At 35.2% G+C, this 11,264-nt stretch overlaps 1 protein-coding gene across 1 annotated transcript in view; it reads left to right on the plus strand.

The window, feature by feature from the left end:
- The window catches only part of LOC135196623 (multidrug resistance-associated protein 1-like), a 124,734-nt gene extending 114,101 nt beyond the window's left edge, over nt 1–10,633 (plus strand). The window contains exons 11-12 of the mRNA XM_064223463.1: nt 2,435–2,629; nt 2,782–10,633. Of these exons, the coding sequence (XP_064079533.1) occupies nt 2,435–2,629; nt 2,782–2,893 (307 nt within the window). The 3' untranslated portion in view covers nt 2,894–10,633. The remainder of the gene's footprint in view (nt 1–2,434; nt 2,630–2,781) is intronic.
- The last annotated feature ends 631 nt before the right edge of the window (nt 10,634–11,264 follow it).

An 11,264-nucleotide genomic window follows, 5' to 3' on the forward strand; every position in this document is an offset into this window, starting at 1 on the left:
GTTTCTCCTTAGCTGAGAATCAACTATACTATGAGATATCTTGCCATCAGGGACCTCGGTCTCTAGAAGGCAATTGACTTTCGCCTGTTGGGTATATGCCTTAAGAGAATCATCACCTCGCCTTCTGGCATCGGTGACGAACAAATTATTTGTTTAGTCTCTTGGCATAACCCTTTTAAGGCGAAGGTCACGTGACTTGCTCGGGTGCTTGGACAACTTGCCTCCTACCGAACACAGTCAGTCGGCAGCTTGTCAGGAGCGCCCAAGTCAGTTACGAACTTCGCTGTGGACTTAGTTCGGTTGTTCCATAAACAGTCTTTTCTTCGTCCTAACGGCTTGTCACAGTACCCATACCATCGACACCCACCATTGAGTGTCGGTGTCCTATCCACTACCGAGAAGAAGAACTTCACTGCATGGGGATAGGAGAATGTGAGACACTTCGCTGCAGACGGATAGACCAGTATGGGTACAGGACATCACCGAAGTCGAGAAGAGGGATAGGTCATACGACCATTCCCTTCTTTTCCTCTGAGGTAATTGCATGACTTTTCCTGCGAAGTCAAGCATCCAGGGGATGGGGATTCGTGACGCTTGATTTCGTACCGACTTCGTAGCGAAGACTCGGAACCCTTCGGTTCCTGACGATCAGTTAGAGTCCTTCACAATCCCCTCCCTAATGGACTTCACCGCCTTCGATGCGAAGGAGATGCTGCTTTGTCCTGTGAAAGCGCGGTCTGAAGAAACTCGACATCCCAGGCTGAGTGTTGAAGACTCTTCGTCAGCACCAAGATGACCTAGAAGTACACTCCCTCGAGTTACACAAGAACTCCGTGGCGCAGGTACTGAAGGCAGGGGTCTGGTACAACCAGACCACTGGCACCTCCTTCTACCTTTTGGATATTGCCCACAGGTCCTTGGATCGTTTTCCTTAGGACCCGTGGTGGCTGCTCAACACGTTGTGTAGCTAACCCAGACCCTAGCAGGCTGAACAGCATCGAGTCCTGGTGTGACTGTAAGAATAGATAAGTAAATGAGAGAGTGACTGGCTTCTCTTCCTATCTTTTTCTCCCCCTAACTACCGTGTGGGGTAGAGGGATACGGTCATCACCTTGCTGGATAAGGACGAGATGCAGGTGAGCTACTCGACAGAGCCCCATCCTATCCCTTTCACCAGGGATGGGAGCGAATATCCACCACTTCCTCCTACAAGGGGGGGGAAGTGGATGCCAACAAGAGACAAACCATAACTTTATGTTGCCTCTTGCAAATAGGAACTTGTTCTTGTTTGCTGGTACGAAGAGATACGCTTGCCTCTCTCTTAGTACTTGGTCCAGAGGTCTGACCATTGATCCTGCGGTGCACACCCCGATCAATCGGACAGAGGCTTGGATCCCTCCCTCGCTCTTACGACCAGGGAGGCATTCCAAGGTTGGGCGAACACCAGTCTGTTCACAAAAGACTCAGATTCCTCCCACCAAGAAGTGAGTCTTCCTATTGTAAAAGGACCGAAGGTTTGTATGCCGTGTCGGAACAAATGACAATTTGTCCAAAATTGCATTTTTCCTAACTATACAAACCTGAGGTCCTTTTACACATAGTCCCACCTCATGCCACCCCTCACTCTGCAGTTTTTGCTTGGGCCAAAAGCAAAAGTGATTTGTTTACCTCCCAGTCGCGCGCGCGCCTGTCGGACAAGCAGTTAACTACCGAACCCCTTGTTCGAAAGCTTACGACCTATCCAGCTGCCGCTAGTACCTTCCTATTGTAAAAGGACCTCAAGTTTGTATAGTTAGGAAAAATGCAATTTTGGACAAATTGTCATATTATCTATTCAATTCTCGAGATTAGTAAGAAAATTACCGTAACTTGACTAGCAGCAGCACACATCTGAATGACTCTGCCATTAGCATGCTAAACCACCAACCTTATGAACTGACGCTCTCGGAAAAGGAACTCGCATGATACATGAGATACATGACAAAACCACTGTTTATTGGTGAAAATTTGAGGGTCGCATGATATGCGAGATCGCATGTTACTCGAGTATATACGGTAATTTCAGTCCAAAAGTATTAAATTGTAATTACATAGTTTTAACTGGTTATTCTACTAAACCTATTAAGAAAATAATTTCAGAATAAGCTTAAGGCTATCATGTTACTTTCATCTGAAAAAAATAAAGTTGCCACCTTACCAGATAAAGTACCTTACCCTGAATAGCTAATTGGGATATTGTGTATTAAATTTTGATTTCCATGAAATCAAAGTCCTTTACAGAAAGGTTGACCTCTTCACTTTATTGTAGTTTTTCATGAAATATATTCAATATCCTGTGAAACAAGAGGTAAGTAGAAATATTTTGTTTGAGTTTCCTACTTTTTGTACGAGTAGTGATTTTGATTTTAAAAGATATATTTTCTCTGCTTAACAGTGTTGGTCAGAGGCAGTTAGTATGCTTAGCACGTGCACTTCTCAGGAAGTCTCGTGTTTTGGTACTGGATGAAGCAACAGCAGCTGTCGATTTAGAGACAGATGACTTAATCCAGCAGACGATCAGGAGGGAATTTTCTGACTGCACAGTTATTACCATCGCCCACAGACTTAATACAATTATGGATTCTACAAGGTATGGGAATCAACTATAATTGTTTTAATTTTCCTTCCTGATGGTTAATAATCACCCTGATTGTGGAAGTACCATCTATGTATATATTCAGATGAATATCTGTCAAAGGCTTGGAAATGATGAAAGTGGAATAATTTATTGTTTCTTTACAGGGTGCTTGTGTTAGCGCATGGTGAAATCAAGGAATTTGATAGCCCATCAACACTTCTTGCAAATAAGAACTCATTATTTTATGGAATGGCTAAAGATGCAGGACTCGTTTGAGAATGGTTCAGTATTAGTATTGTGCATTTTGTTGAGATAGCGATACTATCAGTATTAAGGTGTTCCAATTTACATAGATATGGTCATTTTTTTCTCACAAATAATTGCCATTAAATATTTATGAAGAGCATCTAGGTGATTTAGTAACTGGCTGGTTCTTAGTTAATAGAATTTTCAAGAGATGTTTGATATCCTTATTGTTGAACTTCATGTTTAATTCTCTGTCATTCTTTTACACCAATGTTGGTTCCCTTTTTGTTTTTAGTGGTAATTTTGCTAAGATCCTATGTGTTCTCTTTTATTCATTTATCATTCATTTGGCTTGAGCATTTGTAGAAAGATTATTTAATTTACTTTGTTAGAATTAGCTTAAGTCTTGTATAGCACAAGAAAATTACGTATTTACATTATTTTCACTCATTTTAGTTGTTTGTGCATATTTTAGGCTTCTACCTCATTTGTGAATAAACAGTTTCTTTTTTATTTTAAGTCATAGATTTTCCATTGATAGAATAAACAAGATGAAACTATCGTACAGTACTTAAATGGTGCGCTTTTAATTTTTAAGTAAAGTGAAATTTTGGAAATTGACCTTCCTTCTGTACTGGATATGGATTTCAAATATAGTTTCGGCGCAGCACAGTCATAAGAACCCATGAGTAAAACAGTGGGATTTCTATCTTGTAGAGAGGTGTTAACATACATATACGTACTATATATATGCATTCCCTTGATTTTTAAAAGTTTCAGCTAAGGCATAAAAGTCAAGGTAATTTCCATTTAAGCATCATTCATTCTTGGATAGTGAGTTGTCCTCTGTGGACCTATTTGGTCCTCATGTGGATCTATTTGGTGCCTGTGTGGAATCTTACACAAGAGTAATTTTTGAGTGAATTGATAAAAGTAATAATGATTAGTTATTTTTTCATTGGTGAATTCAATGAAAAGTTTGAAATGAAACAAAATCATTGATGAATTTTTGTTGCCTGGCCCAACAAGAATTGAGAGCTTTGGTTTAATGCTCAGGTAAGTTACCTCAGCACTGTAATACAGTATAATTATTGATGAAAGAGAGTTTCAGTTTTTTGTCTTCCTGAACTAGTTTTTATGTCTTGAACATTGAAAGATAAAACAAATCATGAATTTTCTCGAAGCCATCGCCATGGAGTTGTAAAATTGTTTACTCCAATTTTCATGAAGCTAGAAGTAGTTAACTGGACTGTTTTCAGTTTTCAGTTTGAAGGATTCTATTTTGAAAATACAGAATTTTTTCAGAATTTTCATTTATTGACATTAAATCAAGTACTATACACAAGTCTTCCTTGTTATCTCTTCGTAGGAGACTGTTTTATCCTTATACCAGTAGTTGTCATCATCATTTCAAATGAAGAATTTGGTGAGATAACCTCTTATATAAAATATTCTACCATCTTGCCGTATTAAAGTTTTTTCCTACTTTTTTACAACTTGCAAGTATTGATTAGTTTCGAGTTCTGTTAAATGTTTAAATTGCAGCAGTATATAATATGAGAAGTCATTATGCATTATTTGATCATGTCATTAACTTGTAATGCTAACATATAATTGCATTTGTTCATGTTTACGTTTTGTGTAATGTATAGAAATTTTCACTGGTTTCCTTGTCTAAACTTACATTAGTTTACTGCAAATTTACCTATACGTATTAGAATACACTACGTATATAGAATATATATGTTTAGTTTCTGGAAAGATTTCCATGTTCATGTTACGTATTACTCATAATCTTTTGTTTTACTTCCAACCAAAGTGTTCAGTGTTTTTGTATCCTGTTACTTAGGAATTGGCATTCTTTCCTAAATTTAGAGCAGAATATTTATTTTAACTAAGAATACTGTATAGCGATAGCGTACATTTGATCACTTCATGTTGTTATGGTAGGTGTTTTCAAGTCCCATTCTTTGCTTTCCATGTTGCTGTCAGTCCTACCCTTGGTAATTAATGTGCTGATTCCATTTTACCATGTCCTGTTGAAGCCCACCCAAAATTGAACCAGCCATATACTGTAATTGTACGACAAACGTCACCACTGTGTTCTCAGATGATGTGTATATTCGTGTTGTAGTTTAGTAACGAAAACTTTTATACACTAAGCTTCATAGTTTTACCATAGGTAATTGTTATAAAACTATGATACATCTGTGATGCATAGCTTAAAACTGCCAAAATGGAATGATAAATATTTTTGTGTAGTATTTTTTCATATATTTAGATGTATGCTGATGATTGTTACTGCATGACTTATTACTTGGATTTTTGTGTGTAAGCTTTATTAGGTAACCATTCATAAATAAGTTAGTGTGAATCAATCTTACAAGATGTAAATTGTACCATCCCAACTGAAAATGCCTTCCATAGGGTAAAATAGCAGAAGGTGAAATGGCTTTGAGAACTTTTACTTTTGTTTATCATGCTTCATGAGGTTTTTTCTTCTAATGTACTTAATTTTGCAGTAATATTTGCATAAGGAAGTTGCAGTCATCCTTTATATTATTAGGGAAGTAGCAACGTAACAATTAACATTAGACAATTATGTATTACAGTGGTTTATTACAGGTAAATTCTTTGTAAAATTATTGTGAAACTGCCATAATCATGGAAATTTTAGAATAAGGAAAATGAATTACAAGTAAAAGTGTTTTTAATCTGGATGAGTCATGTATTGTACTTATATAGTATTGATTTTATGCAATGGTTATAAACTCATTTGTGATAATTTAGTGCAATGGGGTCATTTACATTCAGATCTCTTACTCATAGCATCATCATATTAATCACATTCGTATGTCAACAGTTTTCATTAAAAAAAAACTTAGTGTTAGTACTTAAAAAGAATCAGGCAATTGAAAATCCTGAAAGTAGATTGCATAACTTGCAATCTTATGGCTATGGTTAGAACTGTAAGTTTAAAAGAGTGACTGCTGAAGTATATGAGCCATTTCTGAAAGACATTAATAAAATCTGCAAATGTTTTGTATTTATTCTGCCGACTTGATTACCATACTATATTGATTACATAATTTGTTTTCCTCATATTCATTCATTTCTCATGTACTTTATATGTAAGGACTATGAGAGGTTTTAGAAACTTTTTTCTTACACTTCATAAGATAAAATTGTACATGTATTACATTGTTCTTTGTGATGGCCTTTTGTACACTAAATTAAAGTATTACATTGTTCTTTGTGATGGCATTTTGTACACTAAATTAAACTTAACATTCTTGTTTACTCTTCAAGATTAATCATATCTGTCATTGTTATAACTTTTTAAATCAGCCTCCAATCTATGTAAAGGAAGAGGTGATGTATCAGAGGCACTTACCCATCAATTATTGTATCATAGGCACTTACTCATCAATTACCTCCTGTTTTGTCATGGTGTGATTAAATAGCCTAACAGTTATACTCAGTATTGAAGTCATGCTGTTTAGTGGTTTATTTTCAGTTTTCAAGCTACAGCATATTCGGATTGCTGTGGATTTAAAGATTGTCAAATTTTTACACTAATTACTTTGTTGCCAAATCTAGACTCGGAATCATTGGAGAAATTCATTTTAGCTTATGTAGTGTTAATTTTGATGTCAAATATTCAACTGATGCCACTTGTGTGTTCTGTGCATGTGTGTTGAGTCTTTGTGAAAAACCGTTCAAGACCTCCATAGATGAGTAAGTGAATATTGTTTATGCTGTTTACTTGTTCTAAAAAGGACATTCACCAGACTGTCGAATGTAATGAGGGCATTTTAGTTACTTACGGTTGGTAAGCTCAGTTGAGCTTGTCTGCACAGGTGTGTAGTACAGAGAATTTTACAAAGTTAATGATGATAACCTGTCTATGCTTGTAACTCACACTTGAATATTATAGTTTTGTATCTCATAGATAACGAAATTTGCCAATCAATTTTTAGCTGCTTAAGAGTACACACTTGATACCTGTGAATTATAACAGTGCGTGTAAGTAAAATACTAAAGTTAAATTATTGTTGTTGACTTGAATGACAACCAAAAAATGATAGGGTAACTAGTATTTTTGACAATATGTGCAAAATGATACTTGAAGCATTTAGTAATACATACCACAAATGGAAATAGGAAGAAACCATGATATATAACTTGTTTTTGTAATTGGTCATTCATTAGCAATGTTATAGTAAATTTTCTAAAGCAATAATATCAGAGTTTGCATAAACTGTAGACTAGTGCAAGCAGTTTTTGAAGTTCCAGATCAGTTTACTCATTACTTGTGACTGGCAAGTATATTACTGGTCGCTTTAAGTATAAATTAGATTTTTTCATTTGTATGTTACAGTAGGACTTATCATATATGAATACATGTTATAAGCTATGCTGCCATTCTAACTTTATCACTGTTATTGATTAGGTTGCACCAAAACTTTTGTACTGCATATTTATGTGACTTACTTGTTGTAAAAAGTATTTGCTTTCAATACAAAGCAGGGACTAGATCTTAGTTTAGAATTTATCTTAAGCACTCTGTGCCTAATTTAGTAACTGACTTATCAGTACTAAATACAACTTGTGATGGTTTTTAAAACCTTATAGTACTGTAGTTTTCATCCTATGTCTAGCTTAAGAATGTACTCAGTTCCCAGTTAACAGTATAATTGAATGATTAAGACTAGTGGAAGGTAAGTATGGTATGCCAAGTCATCAAACTGAGAGGTCATTTGTTTTTACTTTTAGGTTATTTAGAGTGGAAGAACAGTGTTAGTTATTTTATTTCTACATCTAGCTTTATGGAGCATAATATTTTGAAGAATAAAGATCTTGTGCTGTCTCATTTAGTTGCAATTTTTAAAGATTACATTATTGTCAGTGAAATGATAATGTATGCAGTTGCTATCTTTTCAGAAAATTGCATATTTGATTTTTATGCAACTTTGTATTTTAACATAACCTTTAAAACCATTGATGCAAATATCTGACTTGAAGGTTTGAAGATTGTTCTAGATTTAGGGATAGTTATATGACTCGTATGAAAAAATTAGTGTGTTATAGTTTTTGCCTTTCAGAAATTTATGAAGCTACCTTTCTATTCATGAGGATTTTAAAGCAAAGATCTTAAATTGAGTAAAATTTAAAATTATGATTTGTGGGGTGTGTGGATGGAAATTTTCCCTTCTTAGCAGTGTATCTCTTTCAGCTTCTTTCAAGATCCAACACATCTGTAGGGCTAGGTACCAAACTTGTTGTAGCTCCCTGTACTTTTGTTACCCTTCTAAATTACACAGAAACGACTTAAATAAGAATAGAATTATCCACTTATGAGTTTTAGACATGGTCTTCCAGATGAGAATATTGTCATAGAATAACAGTTCTTAGTAAGTATCTCGGAAATTAGATCTGGGATTGAAATATGCATGTCACATTTGTTTCCTCGTCGTTCTGGGAATGATTGAGACTGTTCCAGCATGAAGAGGTAAAGTTCCAGATCCATGTGTAACATGAACATCATTATGGTTTTGTTGTCTGATAATACATTGCTAAAGAGAGTGTAAGGGCTCAAGACAACTGTGACCTGCCAGCAAGATGTAACTACTATTCTTAATGCCTGTAAACTGCTAAGAGGTTAGATATTTGATTCCTTAGTCACTCTGAAGTCCCTCCCCATAATCAAATCTCTCCCTACATCATATTTTGGTAATCTTAGTGAATGAAGAAGCCATCAGGTGCTAAAGGACAAAAATGATGAAATAGTTTAAATCAGACTAAATCACGCTTCAGACCATCTCTATAGGCAGAAATGTTTGTATCATTATGTCAGTTTAGCTTTAGCATATTGTTTTACCTTCCTAGTCCAATCTGTTCTTGAAAAATAGTCTTAACATACATAACTAATTTTTCATTGTATTTTACTTTATCCCTACTAGTTTTATTATGAAAAGTTGTCTAAATTATTGCAGCTGTATTTAACAGCATGTTGTCAACCATTGAGCAAAAGCTTTCAACCCTCCTACCTTATAATCCTTTGATTCATTATAAATTTGGTTGAAATGTGAACCAAGCTTCCCATTCAATCTATCTTCATTAACAAGTATTCAGGCCAAAGTTCAGTTGAATATCCTCACATTCACTAGAATGTCAAACATTCAAATGCAGTGAAATAAATAAAATATGTACAGGATACATTTGAAATTATGAATAAATTCTATATTTATTGTATAGTATTTACCATATCCGGAGTTAAATTTTGAATTAGTTTTCTACAGTTCCTCTATCCACCTCTCCTAAATTTTCTGAAGGCCATTCATCGCCTCGAGCTTCTAATGCCTGGGACAGCTCACTTCTCTTTACTAGCCACTGCATGTGAATTACGGGCAGTCCACGGGTTACGTCGTTCCGAGTGTTCATCGCTTTTCAAACACGTTCATAAAAAATCGGTTCTGGGTTACAACAAATGTTCTGAGGTTATGTCGTCGTCTTAAGCAGCAACAAAACAGTAAAGCACATACAGATGCAATATAAAGTCAAAATTAGGAGGTTTTTGGAAACTCACCACATCAGAATGCAAATAAAATACTGTACAGTGCACCCAGAGGATTAAAGAATCTTTTGTCAATTCATTTCTCATTTTTATACGTTTTTCTTTCGACATGCCAGGTTACAGTGCGGCGTCGGAATGGAACCCCCAAAGTACCCTGAGGACTGCCTGTACTAGCACTGTGCCTCACAGACATACATACACCATTTACTACACAGCAGATCTCTTTTACTTTTTCACTTCAATAATCATAGCTCATCCAATCATTCACCTTGTCACCTGAAGAATCTCGGCTAAACTAAATTTCTCTCCAACAGCCAGTGTTCATTTTTGAGAGCTGGGACATAATGATAGTGAGAATGATGTTTTAAGAAAACATTTCTTTTCAATGCATAAATTTTATGGATTAGCAGAATTTCTGTATGGGGCCATTCATTTATTCATCAGCATGTTATCTAAATAAAGTATTTTTTTTTTTTCCCAGGATTAATTCCTGAAAACCAGCCTGAGGAAAGCCTTTATTAGGCTCAGAGGTCTGGATAAACTAATCCTTTATACAATAATAATAATAATATTCATTAACTGTATAGCCAGGAATGTTATGTGGATTGTAATTGCCTTATTTTTATGCTTTTACCTAATTCCTTTCACCAAAGCATTAGTGTGCAATATAAACAGTAGATATTAATCAGCATGCCCCTGTGGAAATTTTAGTTGGGAAATAGAATTTTATACAGGCAGTCCCCGGGTTATGACGGGAGTTCTGTTCTTGAGACGCATTTTAAGCTGGAGCATCGTCAAAAATCCTAAGAAAACTTTACTTTCAATGCTTTGGGTGCTTTAAAATCTATGTAAACTACATTCTTATTGCATTTTTCATCAAAAAAACCTTCAAATATTGATTATTTTGCATTTTTGGGGTCATATTTCTTCTGCCAGATCAGCATTGTAGGCGCTGTAACCCTGGAACATGCGTCGTAAAGCTAGAAATAATTCCTGATAAATATAATTGAAAAGCCTTGTAACCTCGGAACGTTGTAAGCCGAACCCTATGTAAGCTGGAGACTGCCTGTACACTATTTTAGTAATCAGAGCAGTTTCTATTCTGTTCTATTTGTTGTTATATCCTGTAACTTTATTTTTCAGTTACTGACTTTGTCTAGATAAAGGGAATATTATAGGCAGTGTCCAATTTCCTTTTCTTTTCATTTCACACTTCCTACGGTTCAAAGTAAATAACTACACAGCTCAGATAACAGTTGCTCGAATGTACTTACTCAAAGTACAAAGTTAACCAGCTTAGGTCCCTGTAAGAAATCAAACTTGTGTAGCCCTAAATCACCAGTAATTTGAGAGCTGTCTATTTTGGGTTTTTGCTTTGACTGATGCCTCAACTTAAAAGCTGAGATACAGACAAATAACAAGGATTACATCTTTAATTAAACTCTTATAGTTAACCTCAACCCTTCCTGTTAAATCTGGCCAGAATAAAGGTTTCAGGAAACAGCAGATAGTATACAAAATACATGACTGGACTAGAAAAGTATTGGCATGGGAGACTAATAGGAATGATTGACTATTTTTGTATGGATTTCACACCACATATTTTTGGAAAATAGAATATGTTAACATGCATTTTTAGTAAAATCAAGTTTTCTCTCAAGGAAAATAAGGAAAAATAATGTTCTACTTAATATATTCTTAATAAAACTACGTATTCTTATCAGTATGTTAATGTTTCATTACTTCATGAATAGTATAAAAGTTAAAATATCTCATTATTTTGTAAAGTGTGATGGAATCATCTGTAAATCACTGATCTTATAG

The sequence above is a fragment of the Macrobrachium nipponense genome, chromosome 18 (genome assembly GCF_015104395.2).
Source record: "Macrobrachium nipponense isolate FS-2020 chromosome 18, ASM1510439v2, whole genome shotgun sequence".
Taxonomy (NCBI): domain Eukaryota; kingdom Metazoa; phylum Arthropoda; class Malacostraca; order Decapoda; family Palaemonidae; genus Macrobrachium; species Macrobrachium nipponense.